This window comes from Oryctolagus cuniculus, chromosome 11 (assembly GCF_964237555.1).
Source record: "Oryctolagus cuniculus chromosome 11, mOryCun1.1, whole genome shotgun sequence".
Classification (NCBI taxonomy): Eukaryota; Metazoa; Chordata; class Mammalia; order Lagomorpha; family Leporidae; genus Oryctolagus; species Oryctolagus cuniculus.
Genome location: NC_091442.1, coordinates 56,454,985 through 56,480,904, shown reverse-complemented (window position 1 = coordinate 56,480,904; position 25,920 = coordinate 56,454,985). Strand labels below are relative to the sequence as shown.

At 44.7% G+C, this 25,920-nt stretch overlaps 1 protein-coding gene across 50 annotated transcripts; it reads right to left on the bottom strand.

Annotated features, from left to right (window-relative positions):
• Window positions 1-78: 78 nt before the first annotated feature.
• Window positions 79-22,090, bottom strand: PCBP2 (poly(rC) binding protein 2). 50 transcript variants are annotated; one of them, XR_011380057.1, is made up of 16 exons: window positions 21,819-22,090; window positions 19,398-19,538; window positions 18,780-18,803; window positions 18,657-18,689; window positions 18,178-18,294; window positions 15,782-15,913; window positions 14,677-14,804; window positions 13,561-13,648; window positions 11,646-11,738; window positions 10,494-10,535; window positions 9,211-9,283; window positions 8,664-8,702; window positions 7,688-7,743; window positions 6,764-6,933; window positions 2,291-2,417; window positions 79-989 (listed from the first exon to the last, which is right to left on the bottom strand). XR_011380057.1 is itself a non-coding variant. In XM_070052312.1 (15 exons), the coding sequence occupies exons 2-15, from the start codon at window positions 19,464-19,466 to the stop codon at window positions 953-955; spliced, it is 1,089 nt and encodes a 362-aa protein (XP_069908413.1). In that variant the 5' UTR covers window positions 19,467-19,538; window positions 21,819-22,090; the 3' UTR covers window positions 532-952. The 50 variants fall into 50 exon arrangements, 42 of the variants coding, with proteins under 42 accessions (XP_069908413.1, XP_051701536.1, XP_069908412.1 ...); XR_011380058.1 differs by having other exon boundaries at window positions 2,291-2,379; XR_011380059.1 differs by having other exon boundaries at window positions 532-989; window positions 13,561-13,635; window positions 14,676-14,804.
• Window positions 22,091-25,920: the final 3,830 nt, after the last annotated feature.

Below are 25,920 nucleotides of genomic sequence, written 5' to 3'. Positions count from 1 at the left end.
TTTGCCTTTGTGCCTCTTTGCTCACTGAGTATCACATCAACTCCAACTTTATAAAATTGGCATAAATGGTAGCAGGTACACTTTTCCAAATCATTTTTAGTACAAGAACAGAAACAGATCTTAAATATGTTCTCTTGTTATCGAGAAGGACTATAAATGAAATAATTAAAAACAAAGAGACTTAAAATATGCAAGCTTAAACAAAGGCACAGACATTCCAAAGAAGGTGAATTCCAGTCAGACCCATGTACTCCCAACTTGTGTGTGACGAGCGTCCCCCCCCCCAACCTGGTGGAAGCGCTTGCCTGTTCTAAAGCCAAGGAAAGTTTTTCTTTTGGGCACAGGTTTTAACAATGGTCAACCAAGTACAGGGTCACAGGAAATAAGACCAATGGCCAATAAAAAAGATGAGTGGTCAAACAGAAGAAAATAACTGGATGTCGAGCCTTCTATTCAAAACCCAAGCAGGGTCCTGTGAGGGATAAAGGTACAAAAATAACGGCAGGACAACAGGAATAAAACCCACATGAATCACTGTGGCATCCAGTTTCTATTCACAAAGAAAAAGCTCCAGTCCATCTTTTAATTTTTTTGAAAAATTCCTGACATTACAGAACTAAACTGAAATGTATTAATATTCCACTCTTACATTTCCATGACAAACAGAAAAATTCATGAGCCAAAAAAAAAAAAAAACCCAAAAGAAGAAAAAAAAAAAAAACACGGGGAGAAGCTTATAAAACTAAATATGGATCTCAGCATTAACAGCTGAACAGAGAAAGGAATTAAAACGCTTTTAATTAAAAAATCACGAGTGGATGATAAAGTGTGTAGAAACTGAAAATTTACAAACTATTTAAAACCTGGAATCGCTGACTGTTCAGAAACTACACAGATGGATCATGGGTGGTGGTGAACAGCAGAAAGGGATTATGGGTGAATCTGCATTGTTCTAGCTGCTCCCCATGCCACCCGTCTCCGAGGAAAGCCTGTAACACAGAAACAAACAAGAACTCAAAGTTAGTTCTCCCAGTGCCCAGCTACACCTCACCTCTGAGACCTTCCAGCCTGGTTGGTGAAATGTGACAGAGTACACACTCACCACTGTACTAGCAAGTGAGACATTTCAATACTTCTTAGGTTAACCAAAGGTTCCTGAGGCAAATCACCTCAGAACTGAAGGAAACACCTCCCTGGTAACAAACTGTCCCTCCAAACTATGTTCTTCGGGCCTTGGTGGGAATATGCCACTCACTGCCAGTGAGCCCCTGCGGGTTAGGATACACAAAACCAGCGTTTTCCATTGTTGCTGAGCTCATTTCCCCACTGCCCCCAAGCTGCTGAGAGAACACCAGTTTAGCCTCATGGGGTTAATCCTGAACCATCCCCTAGAAGCCTTGACTCTAGACAAGCTCTGGGTTTCTCTATCAGTATGAAGGCTGTTACTATAAGAGGCTATAAGGTGTTAAACAGAACAGAAAGGGAGTTAACTCTGGGGCCAGAATTCTATTGTGTTTAAGACTAGCTTTTAGGACTTTAAAGTGGCAGATGAAATAATTCATCTCAACTCCCTAGCTCACTCATGAAGCTCCTAAATCTGCAGTCTTATTGAGCCCAATCTTCCACCCACACACCTTCTAGAGCTGGTCATCTGAGGTCTGGGAATCCAGTTTAGAACTTAAAGGAAAGGTATCTGGGAATTAAGTATGCTTTTCTGTTTATCAGGTAGCCAGCTCCCGTTCTGAATAGAACTAAACATGACACTCAGTCTCAGTTCATTATGTTATTTCATTAAGATTTTAAATTGACTGTCATAATCTGTTATATCTGACCACAGAGCTTAATTCACCATCTGCATCTTTTGCACAATAATGCAAACCCAAAAGCTGACCAGAGTAGGCAAAGCCAAGGGCCAGAAAATTAAAACTCTCTGAGCTACAAACTATATTTACTTTTAACTCATGAAAGGAAACATTTAATTCTTAAAAGGAGGTAGACTCTTGCTAGCCTTAAAAACAGAAGACTATCTAGAGCAAGGTAAACAATGGGCCCGGAATGAAAGGGTTCACCGTGGGAACTGAAAAAGTCTCAGAAAGGAACTGCTGGGTACAGTTCATACAGAACCCAGAATAATTCAGTTCATTCAAAAAGCAGAAGCGCTCTTGCCCCAGGGGGGTGGGGTAGGGTGAGGCAGGGAGAGGGGAGAGTCCAACCAGAAATGTTAGGGACTCTAGATAGAAGGACCACATGAGGGAGCTCTAAGCTTTTAAAAAAATTTAACACCAAGTACCTTTGGAGGTGGTGATGTAGCAGCCCCTTAAACATCTGGATTCCTTCCCAGCAATCCTTCTTTAGGGAATATTCATTAGGTTAAGAGGCCTTCCAATCAAGAATTAGATAAAATAAAAACCAGGTCCCTGGGGGGAGATGGTATCAGCATGATTAAGTCCTAACTATGGAAGGAGGTAGGGCTGGTCCACTTGACCAAGGAGCAAGGAACTCCTAATCTGGGACAACCACATAGAGGGCTGTTCATCCCCCACCCCCCCACTTCATGCAGACAGGTGGGGGCATGAAACACATTCCTAAGGCCCACTTTGGATGGAGAAACCACAACAGAGAATGAGATAACATACTGGGAAATGCATGGGAGTTAGCTTTAAAAAACAAAAAACAAAAAAAAACAACACTCAACCAAAAAGGACATGGAAAAGGTCAAGGGAAAATCTCCTCATTCCCTGGGAAGACAGAGACTTCTAGTACCCTAGTTGAACAGAGTATCAGAAGCCTCTGATATATCTCAATTTCTACAGAGAGCTGTCCCTATCCTGGGGGGAAGGAAATAAGGCTTCAGGGAGGTAAATAAATGTAAAGCACTGGTTAGTCATTCCTGTGATCTACAAATTTAAGTTCTCTTAGGTGTCTATTTCTATTTATCTCTTAAATGAGACAACTGAGTTAAAGATTAGCTGATCCCTAAAGTTCCTCCTTAATCTAAGAATATAATTTCTTACTCATTCCAGTGTCAGGTGTAGAGGGGGGCAGACAGGAGGCAGGAGAGTAAAGGAATTTGGTTGACTAATTAGAGCTGGTTTCAGATGACCTCTCAGCATCCCATAAGTTCTAACTTAGAGGAACAGAGACAAAACCTAACTTTATCATACTTATCAAACCATACCCCACCATTCCAGATATGAAAATAAATTCTTTGTATGTATACTTTGGACAAAGTCCTCACAGTACTCATTCACCAGAGCAAACCGTAGCCAGGAAGGTGCTCTGCTGCTGCTGACAAGGTTAAGGGAGCCCAGACAGACAAACGTTTCTTCACTAAGGAAGCTTCCTTACGAAGGACCTTCAAACTGCCACAGGCCCCAGTCAGTTGTATTCCCTAAGAGTCCCCTCGGGTCACATGTTCCCACCCCTTTACCCTTCACAGCACACGGTGAACTAAGGTTCTTACTGCGGCAACTTTATTACAGCTAGAAACACAAATATGACCAAGAACCCTGATAGCTTAACCATTAAATAATTTTTAAAAGGGGGGGGTTAATGGAGAAGCTTTTATTCATTAACACAGAGCCTAACACATTGTTATATTCCAAGGCAGAATAAAGCTACAAAAAAATAACAGAATGAGAAAGAAGAGCAAGAACTGTGGCTCTATAGATAAAGAATTCAACAAGTCAGACTCCGAAACAGGCACTCAGATGAAACAGCCTAAACCTAAACAAAGGTTACCATTCCCCCAACCCCCACCCAGTTAACCACCCCCCAAGTAGTAAAAAGGAAATGGTCACAAGCTCACAATAGTTTGGTTCTCACCAGTGTTAACAAAGGAAAACAAAATGAACCAAGAAAACACTTGAGGAGGTACCTCAAGATACGCAATCAGTAGGGGGAGAATCTCTGTTTCTCGCCTTTCAGTTTGTTAGTTACACACGGCACCGCAGAGGTGGTGGTGGTGGCAGCTGAAGCCCCGGTACCCTTAGCAGCAGACACAACATTTAGAGCCAGGAGAGGGATGGGTTTCATGCCAAGCAGACTGGAGACACAAGGGGCGGTCGGAAGAGGGTTGGGGAGGCTGGAGGGTGCGTCGGAGGTCCCCGCTGTGGCGAGCGAGGGGGTGGTGGTGGAGGAGGAAGAAGAAGAAGAAGGGGTGGAGGGTTGAGAGAGGTTGATGCTGAGGTGATCAGGGATCGTGACGGAGGCTGCCTGGGAGGAGGGTTTAGCGTTTTCTAAACTGTAACAGAGGAAAAAAGGAACAAAAAAAAAAGGGTGGGTGGAAGGGAAGACCACAAAAGGGAAAAAGTACAGGACAAAAACCGCTTCAGTTTTATTAGTAAGTTCCTCTGGTTGCCAATTAGGAAGACCTAATATTAACTATGACAAGCTTTTAGCCTGTGTCCCACCCTTTAAATAAATGTACTTTGCCATCCTCCATTCCACAGTGCTATTTAAAATGGCTACAGTGAAGAAAAATTTGACAGACTAAGCAATCACAGGAAACATACTTCCACATATCTGATATTAACAACCCAACCCAGAAGTCACAAAGAATGACTTCAAGTAGAAATGTTTCACATAATCAAATGTCAACTTACCATTCTAATGGAAAACCAACTATCAATAACCCACATAGCTTGCAATTTGTTTATTCCCTGTTATGTCGTTTAAATAATACTACCTGCATCTCCACAGCAAATGACCTAGTATGTTATCAGGATGGCAAGAGGCAGAAAGACCAAAGTAAACCTCTAATTTCAAACCCCAAAGAATGTAAGATTCTCAAAGAAAAATGTTGAGAACAAAAGTGTTGATAAGAACCAGGGAAGCTTTTCTGGTAGGAGGTGGTGGGAGTATAAAAAGGCTCTTTGTTTCTGACTGACCAAACTTCCAACACGGACTTTACAGAACTAGAAGACACAAACTCAAGCATTACCAAAACAGTCATGTCTGAAAGGTAAAAATACTGCTTCTACTCCTAAAATAAGACCTAACAAGTAACGAGGTGCATCTCCTGGAAGCCTAAGTGTGTGCAGAGCCAGCACAGCAGGCATTTGCTGAGGCCTGACTGGCCCAGAAGGCAAACTCAAGGGCAGAGAGGCTCTCCTGAGGGCTCCATTTTGATTCCCTAGGTCCTGCCGCCCACAAAGGAGTGGAGCACAGACATCAACTAACTGCAGAAAGGAAACAGAGTGTCAGGACCACAACTCAAGGGACAAAGTAGGAATGCTCAGAATCCATGAACTGAAAGTATAAAAACCCTTCTTGCCTAGGATTAAGAAAACCAGTTTGCACTGAAACTGGGACAAGAGGAGAAAGTGAAGAGTAAGCTTTGTATACATTCAGTCCTTGCTTTGATGTTAAAAGAAGCTTTAAAAAGTTCTGACCCAAATCCATAGCTTGGACAGTTTCACTAAATATAACGAAACTAAACAGCCAGCCACTTAATGTGGAATGACTGTAAGCAGAGCTTCCTTACATAGCCACTGACCTAGTATGGAGACCAGGCAGGCAGGCCATGTTTATGCAGTCATAATTTAAACTATCTGACAACATTCAGGGCCAGCCTATCCAAACCAGAAGTTAACAATTTCCAGATTCCACAAACCCAATTCTTGACATTCAAAATCCCTCTCCACTGCACCTGGAGGGGAAAGGAGAAGCCCATCTTTGCAGACAGCCTCTGTGCAGCAGCTGACAATGGGCAGGAGGGCCTGACGGACCTGAAGGACAGAGCTAGGCACAGGAAAACATCTTTCTACACGAAGACGGTAGTAGCCCAAGGCAAGAAAATACTTAACGAAGAAATCAGAACCACTACAAGATCTGGTATGTTCCTAACCCAGGGGTAACAGACCATAAGAAAAATAAATGGTCAGTACTAGTGTGACAATACTCGGCTTCATACACATCTCTCCTTTGCACTATATTTGGGAACTTGTCTTTTATGCTCTACAGACAAAATAGTTAACAAGAAAGGAAAACTAGTTATACTCCCCATAAAAGGAGTGCTAAGTCCCTCGGGAAAAGGTTTGCTAACACTGGTTTAAAGTGAGCAATCAAGAATGTGACTTATATGTGCTGAGAAAGCAAGAGATACACCCTTCAGGATGCCCATCTGACTGACGTGGTCCTACAATTCCAAGTGCAGTAACATTACCTAGCTACCAGATAATTGAAATAAAACCTCAAGATGTCATTTAGGGATGAGGCCAGGGAGAGGACTGAGAGAGAAAGTACACTTGGCATTTCTGTGAACTTTGCCTCCTTTTCCGCATAAGCTCTGAACAATGGATACATTTGTAATCCACTGAGAAAACTGAATTGTTTTCTAAATAAACTGCAATGGCTGCCTCCAAGGAAATGCCTTGATATCACACCTACTCTATCACCTAAATTAGCTGAGGGCAAATTAGTGAAAGAAATACCAGCCTATGACATGTACAAGAAACCAATGTTTGGTGTTGTCAGTCTGGGTGCTCTGGCTACTGGTGACGATATACACTATCCTTTCCTATCCCCAAACCATCAAGTCAAACAAATATTAAGCAACCCACGCTTCCCCTCCCCATGCAAATTTATTGCAGTCTGGTTACTTCTCCTGCTACACTAAAGATGAAAGAAAGTAGGCCTAGACTTTTAAATCCGGCCTTCTCAACACATCCTCCAAACAATCCCAAATCTAACAAACTGCAACATTCCCCTACACACAATTACTGTGTGGGCATTAGTAAGATGAAAAGTGGGGCAAACTCACCTGACATTGATTAGGTATTGAGCCAGGCTGATGCTGGCAGCAGATCCGGTGATGGTAACCTGCCTATCAGTAGATCCTTCTACTGGGTTCGCAATTTTGATCTGCGCCCCAGACATCTGACGGATCTCATTGATTTTGGCGCCTTGACGCCCGATTATGCAGCCAATCAACTTAAGGGGAAAAAAAATAACAGAGAGACCAAATTAAAGAGCTGCAGGGCTAGGTCTAAGAATTCCACCTCATCCTTTTAGCTACATTTTGAATACAAGATCATGGCAATCAAAACTACCACCTACATCCGACACTGGTACTTACATCTATCTGATCAAAAACCTGAGTTATAGATTCAACCTCATACTCTTCTGTATGACCACTGTGGATCAGAGCCACCTCTAAGCTTACTCACTCTTCTAGGTCTAGGTATTAGCTCTTCATAGTATCAACACCAGAATCTGAAACCTAGTTGGACTGCCTTAAGTTTCTGGTCACAAAGATGATTAAACTTACCCTGCCTGGTAATCACCATCTAACAATATTTTTCAAAAATTCTGATTCACAAAATTTTTGCCTCCAGAAAAAAATATCATACGGGGTTACTCAACACCTTGTGAGACTGAGTACTTGAAGAAAACAGATCTAACATTCAAGTAGCACTGCACTCAATGCTTTTTAAGAGTCAGCAAAAAAATGAAGGCAAATACAAATTTCTTTTAACAAAACAGTTCTGTCTGCCTCATGATACCCTATAATGGTTTTATCAAATTTTGCTACCAAGTTTGTAGTTCGAATTGTATGTACTTTTAAAAAAACTTAACTTGGTGTCTACACACTCTTATTTTCTTTCCCTAGAGCTCAAATGTATCAGGAAACCCTTGAGTAAATTTCTACTTATTTTCATCACGTGATCCAACTAAGTATACTTACATCATTTGGAATGGTGAGTTCATGAGAAGTAGTCTGAGCAGATGCATCCAGACCTGCTAAAAGACAGAAAAGAGCAAGCAAGCTCAATGCACAGCATTCAAAACCCCCCACTGATTAGCACATTAAACTAACAGAAGGAAATACACTGGAAACCAAGCATTGGCTGTTGGGATTCATCACTAACTTGGAAGCCTCCAAGGAGGAAAGAGGGGAGGGGTGTAGAAATAATGCTGGAAAGGTTCTTCTGTACACTCAGAAGAGCTGATTTCATGCCATTTCCTGCAAAGCCCAGCCTATTCGGGGGTAGGGAGTGGAAGCAAGGGGCAAGGGAATGTGGCATCCTCAGACAGAACCAAAATCTATACATCAAGTCGTTCTGTGCTTCTACTCTTCTGCTTAGGATTTCCTGCAGTTGTGTTCCAATTTCCTCACCTGATGCTCACTAGCACCGGTGTCAATATCATGCCTGTTATTGGTACCATGGACTTTTGGCACACATGCAGCACTGCTTTAAATATACTTGTATCAGATTAACATCCTCCACCCCTATCCACCTAACCCCTAACCTAGACTTAAAGGTCAGATAGAATGAAATGGCAGTCAGGTGAGGGGAGTTTGTTTCTCCAGATTTATTCCCTATGTTTTGCTTGATAATGTTATAATTTTTATTTTGTTTTCCAAAGAAAAAGAAAAAAAATGCCATCAATAAACACCCATGTTCATCTATAATGACACCTGGACTGCCAGGCCAGCTGGCTAACCCTCAAGCCTCATCCCGCTCTCAGCTGCATTTTTCAAGGGGATTGGCCAGATCCATCAAGGGACCCTTGGGGGCACCAGGCCCACCCCTTTGCTCTCTCAGCTCCTCTCTGCCATGTGCATGTTTCTGGTATGGTTCATGGGCAGTGAAACAAGACTCCCACCAGTTTATTAATATAACAGTAGAATACTACAGATTTTTTTTTTTAATCATTACCCCAATAGCCTTTCACCTCTGGAGAGCTGGATTCAATGCCTGTTAAGATACAAGTGAAAATGAGTTTGGTGGTCTCATCCTAACCCTATCGGACAAGTTATTCCTTATACAGAACAAAAAAAGCCCAAAAAAAACCAAAACAAAACAAAACAAAAAAAAACCAAAACACTACACAATTTGGCACAAATGGATTGCCTCTACCCAAGTCTGAATAGCTGACGGGGAGAAAGGAGGTGCTGATCAGATCAAGGGGGCAGCAGTCAGGATGGGTTGAAAGAAATAACAGCCTACCCTTTGCCTGACAAGCATCCCCAGACCTCACCCCAAAACCTTCCAGGGCCTTATTTTTAGATTAACTCAACCCAAATAAAAAGCATGTTAACAAACACATTACCTCCTTGGGTTTTGCCATAGCAGACAGGCCAAGTTTAAACCAGCAGCACGCTGGGTAACGAAGCTTGCTTTAAACAGATGTCAAGCTGAGACCTTGGGACTGGCCTCTGCCTTGCACTATACCTTACAGAAATAAATACTGAGGTATCCATACCACTGAATCCGGTGTTGCCATGGGTCATGGGAAAATGAGACTGTTGCATTGCCAACTGGTGCAGCTTGGTCAACTGCAAGGAGGAAACAGAAGAGGTTGGCATTAGAAGAGTAACAGAGTGAGGCTCAAACATATTCAGATTTGAAAACGCAGAGCTCCTGGGCCCCAGAGGTGATTCTCCTACTCAAACTACCACAGAGGGTTGGGATGAGGCTTCCATTACAGACCTGGGGATGGGGCAGAGGTTAACAGCAGCAATAGGGTCAGAAGAGAATGAATGCATCTCAGGTGTGTGAACAGAAAAGCAACAGCACCCGCCCAACAACCATCCCCTTGTGGGCTACTTAATGAAGGTGTTTGCAGCCATTGCAACAGTTGCCCCAGGGACAAGCACAGACAGGCTAGGTAAACAAACTGTGCAGTGGTGCTAGGGGAAACACACCATGCAGGGTTCCATCAATATTGGGAAGAGGGAAGGAGATTGGGGGGGGGGGGGGAGACTGCAAGGAGAAGAAACCAAGCTGGGTTTATTCCCCACCACCACCACTGACTTGTATAGGTATGTTGCTTTATCTATTTTTAAAACTATTCTGACTATTGTAAAACAATCAACGCTCAAATCTGCTGTCCCCTCTCCTGGGGGCTACCACTAACCAAGAGCTAACTCACTCAGCTTCCTAAGTCTAATGCTCAGCACCTGAAGGGGTTAGTGCAAGAAGTCTCCTGAAACAAAGTCTAAACACCAGCACTTTGAAAATGGGAGTTTTTAGTGGCAAGGCAGGTTTTCAGTTCAGTTCCCAGATTTTAAGCTTCCTATTCCTCCCAGGTAGCCCTTTCCCCACCCCTCCAAATGCTTTTGAAACTGTCATCTCAGATTAAGGTGGACCCAAGGACAAATCCAACCTCCCACCTCCCCTACAGAAAGGATTCTATGCAGGTAAGCACAGTTCACTTTAATTTAAATTTTGCCCTGAGACAGCAAATGACAGTGTACCACAGAATGTTTCTCTGGAGAGTGATCTGAAGCATGGGGAAAAGTAGAAGCTAATCAGCTGCTGGATTATCATTTCTTGGGATTAAATGTCCAAAGGCAAACAAGATGCTAATATTCCCTGATTAAAGATTAATTAAGGGTCAAAATATGGGTTCACCTCATGAGGAAAGCAAGTATACTGCAAACATTTAAGACCCAACTCACTTCTGGCTACTCAGAAGAAAGGAATTAAGACAATTTTGGTTGGGAGAGGGAGCTTTTCAAAACAAGAAGTGAAAACAAAACTTACATCTGGCTGTGGAATGGCATACTGTCCTTGAATGGTATAGGCCTACAAAAGGAGGAAAACAGTTCCTATTAAAAACCAATCACGGACAGCCACCCAGTGGGGGGGAAAAAGACGGATTTCAACTAGCCAGAAAGCCAGAGTTGAACTACAGAATGGGGAGGCCAGAGGGATGAGGCAGTACATGGAAATCTCACAAATACAGTCAGACCCGAGTTGGCCTTCTTTGAGCCTATTTTGACTTTATTCCAGGGATCCTATAAAGGTAGTCAAGTTCCCTGCAATCAAAGGCAAAAACAGACTTATCTGTTTCTTCATGAAAATGTGGGAAGTGAGATTAAACAATGCCTCGTTTGACCAGCCACCCCCTCCCCACTTCCTCCCTATACCCAAGACAGCCTACAGGGAAAACAGTCTCTCCCTCACCACCCCAACCCTGCTACCAATCATGTTGATGTGAACAACTTTTATCTGTACCAACCTACATGGCATTTTTCAAACACTTCCCTTTTTCTATTTTTCTCTATATTTGCCTAAAGATCTCAAGTGCTCTGGAGGCTAGCTGGGTCCCTAACACTATAGGAAGCTGACCAAAGGCGCGCACACACACACACAAATCACTGCTCTAAGTCCTACCTTCTCCCACCTCCCCTCCATAAAAGGCACTTGCAGCTCCCACTATGCCCTCCTCCCCCCTCCCGCCATAACCTCCCAAAAAGGGAGCTGGATCTTTCAGGGCAACAGGGTGGGATACAGGGGGAAAGGAAAAGGAAACAGGAAGGGAGGGGAGGGAACAAGGGGCTGGTTAACAGGATGTGAAGCTTCTCACATCACATGGCCAGTACCCCCAAAAGCACACCCAGGTGGGAGTGGGAGGAAGGTGAAAATGGGGTGGAAGGAGTGGGAGGGAGAAGAGGGGTTTAACAAAAAAAATTAAAAAAAAAAAAAAAAAAAAAAAAAAAACCGAGTTGGTGTTACCATCTGGTGGGCTACGCGGCCTGTGTGAAATGAGGTGGGGGGGTCAGTCCAGGTCCCCGTGGACAGGTGGTGTCCACAGCACAAAAATCACCAGCGCCACTGGCCCCCCGCGTGTTGGCAGTCTCGGCTGAGGCGGAAGGATTGAGTGAGCCTTGGAGACTGAACATCCCCTCTCACCTCTAGAGGTGGTCCCTCCAGGTCAGGGTTGAGGCACATGGACGGGGTGGTGTGGGGAAAGCTCGCACTGTCGCTGCCTGTGCTGTACCTGTCCTGTGGATAAATAGAGGATTTCAGTCTCCAGGGCTGTCAATCCGGCACCTTGTCACCAGCATGAAATTCACACAAAAAAAGTTGTTTATTTTTTTCTTTTTCCTTTAAAAAGGAGCTCACGACACAGTTTGAAACGAGCTGCAATCAGTGAATTAAAAAAAAAAAAAGTTACCTAGTGGCAGATTTCACACTGCACAATTGGGCTATTTTCAGTAAGAACGAAGAGGTGGGGTAGAGGCTGATGCCAGCTCCTGGTCATTGTGGGTGGGATTAAGTCAAACCCCTACAGAGCCCACTTTGCCACAAAGGGACAAAAGACACACGTCCATCTGTGGACATTACATGAACTTATTTATTTAAAAAGGCCCATGGGAATGACCCATGACAGGGCCACTCATGGAAGAAGCTGCAAGCTTTCAGAGGGTGGTCAACTGAATAAAGGGGAGGGAGGGAGGATAAGGAAGCAAAGAGGTTTGAAAGGGAAGGTGGGAAGGGGAGGAAGGGAAGTGAAGGCAGAGTTTCTAAGGGAAGACAGCTGCTAGGCAGCACTCCTAATCCCACACGGGAGCAGGAGAATCCAAAAGAGCAAGAACCTGGAGTTCGGGAGTGGGGGGGAAGGGGCGGCTCCCAAGGCTTACCCTCCTGGTTATTCTGCCTCTGACCCTTTGCATATCCTGCCTCACCATCCAAAGTGACTACGAGCCCTTTGACCAAAGGAATTTGTACAAGGCCAGTACTATGTCAGGCTAACACTGTGACATTAAAGCGCCAAAAACTACAATGACAACTAATTCCTCCAAACTTGTTCAAGTTCATGCCAACTCAATAAAACATGAATGAGATGGACTCCAAGTTTATGCACCCCCTCTAAAAGGCTCCCAGATCAAATACAAGAAAAAACTAATTAAATATGCTTCTAACAGGCCAGCCCCAAGGCACTCTGAGCAATGCACTTGCTTTTAGGTAGGCAGCCACCAAAATGAAGATTACTCTATTTCAACCAGAATCCCAATATTTTAAAAACTGACCTACCTACTCTTCAAATACTCATCAACAAAACAGAAAACTGTCATAGCACTGATTAATGCTCTTGATATTCATGTCTAACTTCAGAATAAACCATGTTGTCAAAGATCAAGAGTTTAGGTTGGTGAGGAAGGAGCAGAGAAGCTAAGGGGGTGCTTTGGTGTTTCCACTCTAACACCAAAGGTCACAGCACCACAGCCCAACATGCTCTCCCGCCCTTCTACTGAACTCGTGCCCCAGCTGATTTCAGTTACGCCACATGGGTTCAAACCAGTGTTTCTGAGGTTGAGAGTCTGGGGAACAGCACACTGGAGTCTGGGAGTGAAGGGTAGGAGTAGGGGAGGTGAGGTGGAGGGAAGGGGAAGTTTGTAGGACACTCAAGTTCAGGACCCCCTATTTTGAGACCACCATCCAGAATCTCATTCCGAGGTCCAATTCTTTGCTACCTTTACTCAGACCTCGCAAGATCAGCCTACACATATAAAAGCATGGATGGGGTGGGAATAGGAGTAATGACACTAAGGCAATTTAACTCTTCAAATCCAACCCACCTTAAATTACCAATCAATTATCTCTCCCGAGTGCCTACAAAACTTCCATTGCCTGGTAAAAATTAAATAAGGGCTTGGCATTCATAGCTTTCTCTAGTACAAAAAATAAAACTAAAAGCAGTCAAACTATGGCCAGAGTACAGATTTCAGCAAGCATGCAGAGTGGCTTGGTGTGCTGCTGGCAAAGTTGACATTTCAAATACAACTTTTGTTCAACTCTAGCCCACCAATAAGAATTTTCTTACCTGACCACCTGCAAAGATGACCGGAGAACTGGACGGCTTGGGCCGGTACGGGATGGTCACGCCCTTCGGAGGGGACTGGGAGAGAGTCAGAGGGGAAAAAAACAAAAAGAGATAAGGTTTCAAAGCTGCTTCAGCTGTGTGGCTTTAGCTCACACAGGTCAATTAAATTAAAAATTGTAATATTTCCATCCCTTCTCCTACCAAGTACTCTAGCTAGATCTACTCAAGTTAACTACAACTGCTTGCTTTAAACAGCAAGACAATGCACACACTACACAGTTCATGCTAATACTCATCAATGATTCCCCTGTAATCATCTCAGGCACCACTTCCACATTTTCAGATAAATTTATTGAACATGAAAAACCTTATATACACCCAAATTCATTCAGCTGGTAATTTTAGGCTCTTCCATTTTAGTGTGACTAAGACAAAAAGCCAAAATTAGAAAAAACATACCCAAATGGTGTGACCAGGATAATATAGACATGGTCTACAAATAACTCAAGGACCAAGTCACGGTTTTTTCTAAATTCTACTTGGAAAGTCTATTTCCTAACCAATACCGGACCAATTCCATGCAACAACTCTAAAAAGGTTAACGTTCCCCTAATTTTGTTTTTGTCTTTAAAAAATAAAAACAGCAGCATATCAGAATCTAATTAATTCAGAAACTCCATCAAGGATCCATTTTTCTATTCTGTAACTACCATTTTGAATATAACCTGTGCTTCGAAGTGAAACACTTAGCAATGCGTCAAAGTTCCATGTAAAAATGTGTAATTATCCAAAAGGTAAATTTAACTTCTCAGAAACCCAAATGCATCTTTGGCCACTCATTCTAAATCCAAGTACTGATATTCCCCTACCCAGCTCAGCTCGAATTATCGTGAACCAAAAGAGATCACTGCTGCTTAGCAGTTTCTATTTTTACTCACACAGTAAGAAAAGTCAAAGCTGGGGGAAGGAAAATATGAACTCAGGAAACCTCTTTCCCTACCCCCAGTGGAGGCTTCTAACAGCTTTACCTAATTCTAGTCTTACTAAATATAGATCAATTCCTCTGTCCCCAGAATTGCCCTCCCCCCAGTCTCAGCATGAGCCTGAGGGCTTACCTCCAACATGACCACGCAGATCTGTTTGACACACTCAATGATGGATTGCGGGATGCCAGCAATAGTGATGGCCCGCTCAGTTGAGTTGGGGAGCATATCCCCTGCCACCTGCACCTGAGCCCCTGTACTCTTTGGGATAGAAAGAAATTTAAAATCAGAGAAAAACAACTCATGCTCTTCCAATTTCTCCTAACAGCAACCGCAGAGTCTAAAGTTCCATGGATACTTTTATCCCATCTCCTGTCTTCTCCCTTCACTTTCCTTAATCCAGATTGTTAACAAAAGTTAGAAGTGAATTAGATTGTGAAAGAGTAATCCTGAATAGAAGCCCAGATTTAAACTGCTCTCCAGAAAAAGGTTCTTCCAGAAAGTTATCCCTCAGTTAATTGCATTTTATGCATGCTGAACAGAAACCTCATTAATATCACCTACCAGGCATTCTCTTATTAAACAAATATTTATATGAAGCCCATCCTATGAGCCAAGCATCACTACAAACGCTTGCCCGGCACATTCCATTAACGAAACCAAGATTTCCACTCTCACAGCAATTACAGGTACATGGCTTCCCAAAACATCATCCAGTTTTCCTTCAGAAGCCATTCAAATTTCATTCCAAGTCCAAATTCAATGACTTCCTAGTCTAAAGCTTCTGTAATTCAATGTAACTCCATTAAATAAGGGAGTAAAACTAACTACTCCAACCTATCTTCCCATTTTCACTTTGCTAAGAAATTTGGTCAAGGAAAATACTGCTACTGTTTATCAAACAGCAATCTCTTTAGACATAAAAGAATCCTGTAGGCCTGATAAAAAGTTGCAAAATTATGCAGAATTGTCTGCTGATAAAGTTGGGAACCAGTCACATGCAATAGCTGGAAATTCTGATTAACGTTCATGTTCTGATGTTATTCAAACCTACGAATTGTGTTGAAAAAAACTACACAATACTTTTATTCCCCGTATGATCAAATTATAATCTTCTAGGAGTGCTACTTTAACAAATCTTCATCTCAAATGCTATCTTTTCTTAGCTATTCGAAGAGCTCGTAGAGCTCCATACGGAATACACAATTAACAATCCCAAAGGAACACAAGTCACCAACCTCTCTTATTTCCTTGATCTTGCAACCACCTTTTCCAATGAGAGAGCCACACTGACTAGCAGGAACCACCAGCCTCAAGGTAACCGGAGGTCTACTGGCAGCTGTGCTATTGGTCATAGAGCTGCTGATGTCCTACAGAAAGAAAATTAGAACACCAGAAAGATTAAGTTAGAGCAGAGCCCCGGAACCTGTAATGCCGTAATGGCAGCATTGTAGCACAGTGGGTTAAGCCCTGCCTTACAAAGCCACCATCCCATATGGGTGCCAGTTCAAGTCCCAGCTGCTCCATTTCTGATCTAGGTGCTTGGGCCCGTCACCCATGTTGAAGACCTGAATGAGTTCCAGGCTTTAGCCTAGCCCAGTCCTTATCATTTGGGTAGTGAACCAATGAATGGATAATATGTGTCATTCTGTCTTTTTAATATATCAGTCAATCTTAACAATGAAAAGTGAAACAAGGCAGTTCAATTCAAATCACCAACTCCGTCCTCCTAGAAAACTAAAAATATAAAGTTAGAAAGCTAAGCACTGTTATAATTTTTTTTAGTTAACAGTATCCTTGTAAAGTAAATGAAATTGAGGCTCAGAATACTTGTGCCAGTCACAAGCTGGAGACCTGAGGGGCCTTCTACCACTCTACCCACAAGGGTGACCCAGGTGAGAGTCCCAGGCTTCTGGCTTCAGCCTGACCCAGCCCAGCTGTTATGGTCTTTTGGGGAATCAATCAGCGGATGGAAGACCTCTGTAACTCTGCCTTTCAAATAAGAAATCTTTTGAAAGAGGGAGAAAAAAAAAAAAAAAAAACGGGAGACTGGAAATTAAAGACTATTGGCTCAAACCTCATAATATTTTCCCTAACAAAATGCTAACATGTTTTTTGGGCCGGCGCTGTGCCACAACAGGTAATCCTCCACCTGCAACACCAGTATCCCATATGGACACTGGTTTCAAGTCCCGGCTGCTCCTCTTCTGCTATGGTCTGAGAAAGCAGTAGAGGATGGCCCTAGTGCTTGGGCCCCAGCACCCACATGGAGACCTGGAAGAACTTCCTGGCTCCTGGCTTAGGATCGTTTTTGGCCATCTGGGGAGTTAAGAAGAGGAAGGAATACCTCCCTCTCTGTCACCACTCCCTGTCTGTAATAGAGTTACAACAAATAAAGTCTTTTTTAAAAAATCATGGTTTTAACCTAATTAAGTTTAGCCTTCTGAAGATTAAGTGGTTTAAGTATCACTTCTCACCCTAATCTCCACATATACAGACCTGAAAACTGCTAAAGCGTAGCCCTGAAAAAATTCAAGGACATGTTTCTTACTGGGTTAACAGCACGTTTTTGAAATGCTTTAAGTCACAAATTTTGCACTAGCAAGGTCCTGTGGGTCAAAAGATAACATTTCTGATCCTGGCAAGGATCAGATTTCAGGCACCACCAAGCACTCCTCTAACTATCAATTGCACAATTAGTTGCATTACTACAGAAGAAGAGAAAGAAGCCCAACACAGGACAACGGCTGTTCAGCCTCTGAAGAAAGCTCAGAAGTTCATTCGGATAAAACCCCTGACATGGTTGTTGTTTCTAATAACCTAGGTCTCTCCCAAGTTTAACTCTAACAGTGTTTTATCAGATTGATTATCTTGTTTAAAACATACATATTTATATTCAACTAACTCTATGTTCAGCAGAACCACTAAAAAAAGTGCATTAATCATGCATCATTCACTTAATTGTTTACTGGGAAACATAAAGCTTCCGAAAAAGGCACGGCACAGCTTCAACAACTACTGGTCAAGAAAAGCGTTTCACGCTGAGTGCCTGGCAACAGTCAAGCTGTAACTACAAATGACAAATCTGAGAGGACACCACAGGGAGCAAAGGACTCATTTACAAGACTGTGATACAGCCTACCTTTAAATCTAAAAAATCCTTGGGAAGGCAACAAGTGGGGCTGGCATTTGGCTCATTGGTTCAGATGGCACTTGGGATGCCACATCCCACCATATCAGAGTGCCTAGGTTCACATCCTGGCTACTCAGTGAGCCAGTCTCCTGATAACATACATCCAGGGAAGCAGATGGCTCTAGTAGTTGGCTCCCTGACAACCACATGGGAGTCCCAGATTGAGTTCCAGGCTCCTGATTTGAGCCTAACCAGTCCTGGCTATTGCAGGCATTTGGGGAGTGAACCAGTGGACTGAAGTAAGAGAAAAGCAACAAGCTAGCTGTAAGCACTTAAGGCTGAAGAATGAAGAACTGGGCACCTAGCTTAGCGGTTAAGATGCTTGAGCCCCACACTGGCATCTGTGGACTTTATTCCCAGCCAGAGCACCCAACTCCATCTTCTAGCTCCAACCTCACCCCATCACTGGCTGCATTTGAGGGCGGGGTGGGGGGAACAAACCTCTTCCAGTTTGTCAATGATCATAGCAAATGCTTTGAAAATGGCATTAGTGGGTCCAGCCAAAGTGATAATTCTCTCAGGACAATTCCCTTCTGAGATGTTGATACGTGCACCACTCTGGATAAGAAAGAGTCAAAAAGTCAAACAGACAGAAAAGAACTGAACATGTACAGGACATACAGCCCCTACTAAACAGCATGGGCAAGAAATTGCCTACATATACAATCCTGAATACAAAGGCAAAATCAGTAACATTTCAAACTGCTTCATGTTCCTCTTTGAAACACAACCTCCAATAGTTAAGATAGTTAAGTCTTGTATGAATTTTGAAACTTCTCAGAACCACATTTCCCAAAATACTATTTGTCATTACAAACAACAAAGCCAGAAAAATACAGGTTTCCCCCTGAGGCCTGCTACTTGTTTTAAAGGTTTTTCAACTCTCCAGTTAACAATCCCAAAGCCCCCTTTTAACTTACCTCCTCGCGCATCTTCTTAACAGATTCTCCTTTCTGTAAGAGGAAAAGTCAACTGTGAGTTCCAACTGCTATTTCAAGACAGACTGATTAAATAGTAATCAGAGTTGAAATTAATTATCTTACCTTTCCGATGATACTACCAACTTCCTACAATAGAGAAAACTAGCATTAGTAAGACAAACATTACCAAAAAGGATTCTCTGTCTAGCTAACCAGTTGCTATTTACACTAAGTACCACCCACAAGGAAATGAAAAATTTCAAGATTTATTTGGAAGACAGTTATTTTCTTTCCTTAAAGTTTTAAGTTTTTGAAGCTATCAAAAATTTTGGGAGAAATGATACAGAAGTGACTAAATGATATCTGTTTATTACAAATTACTTCTAAAAATAGCAAAAATCAGTCTTCCTGCTAGAAGTTTCCAAGAATTACTTGGGCAATACGCAATTTACCTATCACAAGCTACAGCAACCCTCCATTAGGGGAAAAAAAAAAAAATCACATCATCCAGGCATGAGATATTCTTTTGGCCCTAGCCTCTCCTAAGCCCTTCCTGCTCAGTGGAGCTTCCTAGGAAAGTCTGTCCATTTTCCCACCACACTCACATCCACGCTGTTAGAGAAGACAGCTAAAGCCAGACGCCCCACAGTGCTAATCTGATGAGCTCCAAGATGCATGTCTGCTCTTCCTGGCCCCTCCCCTAGCAGTTACTATGACCTAATTTCCCAAGCTGGTGCCTACCTTGCCATGCATAAGTAGCCGGATGGTGAGAGTGACATTTAATCCACCTTCAATCACACCGGTGTCCATTTCGAGCGGTGTTCTTGGGAGCTGGACTCTGAGTGGTCAAGTCTTTGGTCACTGGTGGGGGTGAAGCCAAAACTGAAAGACAAGCATGACGAAAGTCAGAGGAGGCAAACAGAAGGGGGCTTATTCCCCTGAGTTACTTTCACCAGTATCAATGCCTAATTCTTTTTCTTAAATGACACCCTATCAGACTCGCACACACATTCAGCACAATCGCATGAACATTTACAGCTCAGGATCTGTTGGAGTATATAGAAGGTGACTTTCCAATTTGCTTTTCAGAATGACAGGGTTTCTGCTGACTCTCGACACGAATGGTTCTCTCCAGACACTAGTTCTAAGGGAACTGCTAAAGGCGCAGCAGTTGTCCTTCAGCAGAGTAAGTTGCAAAAACAATTCAGAAAATCCCTGGAAACCATGGGGGCAAATCCAAACATAAAACACAATCAGGGCAGAGGACTTCTTGCTTCCGTATCGGGTAGCAGTTCACATCGAACGCTACAGAAAACACGTGAATTTTCTTTGTGGTAGCAATTTCCAAAATAGAGACGTACCTCACATTACAAATTTCTAATCTTAATGGGTAGATGACACCCAATGATTTTATTAAGATTTAGGTCAACAATCTCACTGAAAAAGGCGTTATCTCAGATGCCTTCCATGCAGCGCGCTTGGGGGGGGGGGGGGGGAGGTGTTCTACATTCCCCCTGGGGAAATGACTGAATACAGAGTTCTTTCCTCCTATCCCTTCTCCCAACCCAGTGTGATAGTTACTGACTGAAGAAATTGTCCTTGTTTCTGTTATGAACCTTATTACCACTCAAGTTTTTATTCAAGTCTAATAAGTCAAATCTCCTTCCCAAGAAAACAATCAAAAATTGGTTCTGCTAAAAAGTTATCTATCTTGTTCACTGTTTTAAGCTACAGCTTAAAAATCCCTTTACTATCCAGGATGGTCCTTTCCCCTCAGAAGTAATTAGTTATGAATAGAGGTTTGTTTTTGATTTTGCCTTTGCCTCCAGCACCTCCTTAGCACGCTTAACCCCAAAAGCTTTAAAAAAGCAAGCCCCGGGTTCCATTCAATTACTTCCAATGGCATTTTAAAGGTCCCTTCAAAACTCAACATCAATGGTAACTCTCCTAGTCTTCTCCCTTCACAGAACCAGCCACTGATTTAATTTATTTTTGCTCCAACACAAAGCCCATATCCTAAATATTCGCAGAATTTACAGCAAACCTGTCCCCTGGCTACTTTAGAATATGATTCTAAGTGATTATATAAGCGCATCTTCACAGCACATCATTCTCTATTTTCAGCATATAGTTAATTGCTGGCAAAATCCCAGAATCCAACACTTTCCACTCACGGAAAAACAATAGAGCTGGGGGAGGGGGGTGTTAGGTTTATAATGCCTCTCTTTTTAAAATAGGATCCGCTAAAAATGTGGCAGTTGGATTTCTTATCCTCGCTCAGACTTCCCAGCAAAAGCACTTTACCAACAGCGCCAGTGATGCAAGTTCGGAAGGGCAAGAAACAGAAACCCTAGTGGAAGTCATTACTTGCGGGGAGGCACACAGCTGCATTTCTCAGGCCACACCATCTAAGCAATCCAAGAGCTCTCGGTCGTCCTCCTCTCCGGCCTGGGTCAGGGAGTGAGCCCCGTCCCGGGAATCCGGCTGCGAATCCCGCAGGCCATCACCCCTCCTATAAATAGCTTGGCCCGGCTCTAGCAGGGGCAGGCATTTTGTCATTCCGAAAATCGTTACCCCGAAGAGAACGTCCTCCGTAACTCGGCCCGTCCACCCTTCCTCAAACTCCGCGCCCCCCCCCGCCCCTCCGTCATTCGCGCATTTTTCCACTTAGAAAAAGCCCCCCCTCCCGACAAGAAAACAGAGGGAAAAAAAATAAACGGTTCGGTCGGGGGGGGGCGCTGCGACCCAGGGGGAGGGGCCCGGCGAGCGGCGCCTCCTCGTGTGGCTGCGCCAGCGCCTGACCCCCGCGGGGAGCCGCGCTCACCCGCCCGGCCAGCAGGCCGGCCATCGCCTCCCCCAACCCCCCTCACCCAACAAATCCACCGCCGCCCCCCCTACCGCGCGCGCGCCCTCCTCCACTCCTGCGCAGCCGCCACCGGGACAGGGCGGGGGGAGGGGGCGGCCTTGCGCGAGGCCTACTAGGCCGCGCCGGAGCCAGGGCCTCGCGTGAATGGCCGGCCGGGCAGCCTGAGGTAGCAGGCGCTCACGCGGGGCTACGAGAGGCCGCGGCTCGTGACCAGGGACCGGAGCCCGCTAAGAAACACAGCCTTGAGCGGAAAGAGGAGCTGGAGCCGGGCACGGAGGGAGAATTTTGAAGCTTACCTGCAGGCGCGAGGCGACTGAGGGGGAAAGGGGGAGCGGGCGGGAAGGGGAAGGGCGGGAGGCCGGGGGCGGAACAATAGGGGCGGGCGGGAAGGCGAGGGGGGCCCCGCGGGCGGGCGGAGGAGGAAGGGGGGGGTGGAGGAGGAGGAGGAGGAAGGGGGAAAGAGACCCCGGGGCGGGTGGAGGGCGGCGGAGGGCGGGCGGGCGGGCGGAGGGCGGGCGGGCGGGAGAGGGCGCAGGCTGCGGCTGCTCCGGCTGCTGCCTCTGCTGGTCTGGGAGGGGGACGGGGCGGAGCGGCCCGCTTTCAACCCCGCGCACCCTCCGACCCCGGAAGCACTAACCGCCCCGGGGACCGGCGAGGCGAACGCGTCGTCCGGACCTTCCCCACGCAAGGCGAACGGCCTCCGAACAGCCTAGAGCGGCTCCTGGGGCCGGCTCGGCACCAGTGAGATGATGGCTGAAGGCAAACGGCGAAGTGTGGGGTAGAGCGGCGACGTGGGGGCGGGGAGGAAGCAGTGGCCCCTAGCGGGCTGTCTGGAAAGCGCAAGCTAAGGCGCGGAGGGAGCCGGCAGTAGCCATGGATCAGGAGCAGAGGAGAAAGGGAATGTGGAGAGAGAATTAGAAGAGGTGTGGAAAACCCAGTAGTCTATACTAATACTCAAAAAATAATGGGGAAAAAAAGGTGACTTGCTACAGTGGAGGCTACTATTACACTAACTCCTAACTCTGAAAATGTGGTAAAGAACTAAGATTTTACCTTATGTTGAAATCGATAAGGGAAACCTCCTTTGTAAAGAGTTCAGTCTACTGAATAGAAGGAGTGAGTTAGAAAATCACCATTCTGCAACCCAGGGTGAAATAGCAATTAATTCAGGCAAGTGGTATCAATCATTACAATTTCCAGAAAAGCATTGTTAGGGCACAGAATATCATGGCGTCAAATATCACCACACAGATTATTTCCAAATTGCGCAGTTTGAAGAGTAACAAAACAAAACAAAAAAACAGCTGAGGCCAGCGCTGTGGCGAGGCAGGTAAAGCCGGCAACCCGTGTGGGCTTTGGTTCCAGCCTGGCTGCTCCATTTGTGACCTGGGACCTGGCACCCATGTGGGAAACCAGGAAGAAGCTCCCGTTAGCAGCTTCAGGCTGCTGCCATTTGGGGAATGAACCAGTGGATAGAAGACCTCTGTCTCTCTCTCCCCTTCCTCTCTCTCTCTTTCTGTCTCCCTTGGATGCTCTACCTTTCAAATAAATAACAATGAAGTCTTTCAAAAATTGAAAAACAAGAACTGAAGAGATCTGGCAGTCACCACCTTCCCTAAGGAAGTGACCAAACTTTGCTGGCTAGGACGATTGCATGGTCTTGAACCAGGAGTACACAGCATCATCTGTTAAGTGTTCTTGCCAAAAGTGTTTAACCTTAACCTAAGCAAGCCTTCAGCTCTGATTTGTAATTTATGGGAAATTCAGAGGCTAAAGGAACCAGTTAAACACTAATGCTAGGAGATACCTGCAAACTCAAAATGTGGTGCTTTCCGCAAGACCACCAGCCTGGTCTCTCCGAAACCTATGGGATATAATAAAGGAACAGGCAGGCAAGGAGGAAGAAAGACAGTTTTAAGGCAGGAAAAAACAAATATAATGTTTAAATCTTGCTTGGATCTGGGCACAGTTGAGAAAATTCAAACATGAATAATAGATCATTGAGGGAGCATCAGTGGTACTTTTTCAGTGTTATAAATGGAGCTGTGATTACATAGAGAAATGTCTTTGAGGTGGTGCGTGATAAAATATGTAAAGGTAATGATGTATGCAACAGATTTTCAGTGGTTCACACAGGGCCGGCTCTGTGGCACAGTGGGCTAAGCTTCTGCCTGCAGTGCCGGCATCCCATATGGGCACCAGTTTGAGTCCCGGCTGCTCCACTTCTGACCCAGCTCTATGCTATGGCCTGGGAAAGCAGTAGAAGATGGCCCAAGTCCTTGGGCCCCTGCACCCGTGTGGGAAGACCCAGAAGAAGCTCCTGGCTCCTGGCTTTGGATCGGCCCAGCTGCAGCCATTGTGGCCATTTGGGGAGTGAACCAGTGGATGGAAGACCTTTCTGTCTCTCCTTCTCTGTCTGTAACTCTACCTCTCAAATAAGTAAATAAAATCTTTAAATAAAAAAAGCTTCACATAGGTATATTGATAAGGCAAATAGGGCAATATATTAGCACATTGTTTGAGCATAGGTGAGATGTGTATGGTTGATTGCTGTTCTGTAAACTTTTTAAATTTTCATTAAAAATTGGAAGAAATATGATATGGAAATGAACAAGACAGGCACTGTAATTATTGAAGCAAATGATGGGAATATAAGACGTCATGAAACTATTTTCTCTACCCATGTATGAAACTGGAAATGTCCACATTAAAACTTTTTTTTAGAAAGACTTATTTTATTTATTTGAAAGACAGAGTTACAGAGAAAGGTAGAACCAGAGGGAGAGAGAGTTCTTCCATCCGCTGGTTCACTCCCCAGATGACTGCAATGGCCGGAGCTGAGCTGATCCAAAGACCAGGAGCTTCTTCCGGGTTTCCCACACAGGTGCAGGGGCCCAAGGAGTTGGCCCATCTTCTACTGCTTTCCCATAGCAGAGAGCTGGATCAGAAGTGGAGCAGCCAGAACTCAAACTGGCGCGCATATGAGATGCTGTGGCAATACCGCAGGCTGGTATCTCTGTGCCACAGCGCTGGCCCCAAAACTTTTTTAAAAATGTTCACTTATGTATCTACATCCTGAAAGACAGTGACAAAGAGAAGGATGTTCCATCTACTAGTTCACACCTCAAATACCCAAAACAGCAAGAGCTGGGCCAGGCCTCTCTGTAACTCTGCCTTTCAAATAAAATAAATAAATCTTTAAAAAAGAAAGACCAGGGGGCCGGCGCCATGGCTCACTTGGTTAATCTTCTACCTGCGGTGCTGGCATCCTATATGGGTGCCGGGTTCTAGTCCCAGTTGTTCCTCTTCCAGTCCAACTCTCTGCTGTGGCCTGGGAGGGCAGTGGAGGACGGCCCAAGTCCTTGGGCCCCTGCTCCCACATGGGAGACCAAGAGGAAACACCTGGCTCCTGGCTTCGGATCGGCTCAGCACCGGCCGTAGTGGCCATTTGGGGAGTGAACCAATGGAAGGAAGACCTTTCTCACTGTATCTCTCTCTCTCACTGCCTATAACTCTACCTGTCAAATAAAAAAAGAAAAAAGAAAGACCAGAGAGGAACTCAGGCAGGGAGTAAGACAAAATAAAGAGAAGGATGGGGCCAGCACTGTGACACAGCGGGTTAAAGCCCTGACCTGTAATGCCTACATCCCATATGGGTGCCAATTCGAGTCCTGGCTGCTCTATTTCCAATCCAGCTCCCTGCTAATGCACCTGGGAAAGCAGTAGAGGATGGCCCAAGTCCTGGGGCCACTGCACCCACGTGGGAGACCTGGAGGAAATTCCTGGCTTCAGTTCAAGCCGTTGCGGCCATCCGGGCAGTGATGAAAGACCTCTCTGTCTCAACCTCTCTCTGTAACTCTGTCTTTCAAATAAATAAAATAAATCTTTTTTAAAAAATAAAGAGAAGGAAATTGAAAGCAACTGCAAATACTGTGTTTATTGAGCCTTATTCACTGGGTAGTCCCAATCAGTGGACCCATCTGAAGAGAGACAGCTCCCTTAGATGGACAGTAAGGCATGAGGGCAGATGTTTGGCATGGCAGTTGAAACGCTGCTTGGACCATCTGAATCCTACATCAGAGTTCCTGGATGAGTGCGCTTCCTACGAATGCAGACCTTGGGAGGCAGCAGTGTTAGCTCAAGTACTTAGGTCCCTGCCACCCACCTGGAACACCCAGACCGAATTCCTAGTTCCTGGCTTTGGACTGGTCCAGCACTAGCTGTTGTAGGCATTTCAGGAGTGAACCATTGACTGGGAGATTCTCTCTCTCTCCTCTCTGTCCTCTCCTCTCCTCTCCCTGCCCCTCCCTTACTCTGCCTTTCAAATAAATAAATCTTAAAAAAAAAAGTAAGCAAACAAAAGAGCAGGCTTTAACCATGAGGGCTGGGCTGATGGTC

Bases quoted from the DNA above. Each gene is read 5' to 3' on its own strand.
- PCBP2 (XM_070052300.1), bottom strand. From the start codon at position 19,466: ATGGACACCGGTGTGATTGAAGGTGGATTAAATGTCACTCTCACCATC. The intron at 18,804-19,397 runs GTAGGCACCAGC...TCTCTATTGTAG, and splicing joins GGCTACTTATGCATGGCAAG to GAAGTTGGTAGTATCATCGG. The intron at 18,690-18,779 runs GTAAGATAATTA...TTCCTCTTACAG, and splicing joins TTGGTAGTATCATCGGAAAG to AAAGGAGAATCTGTTAAGAA.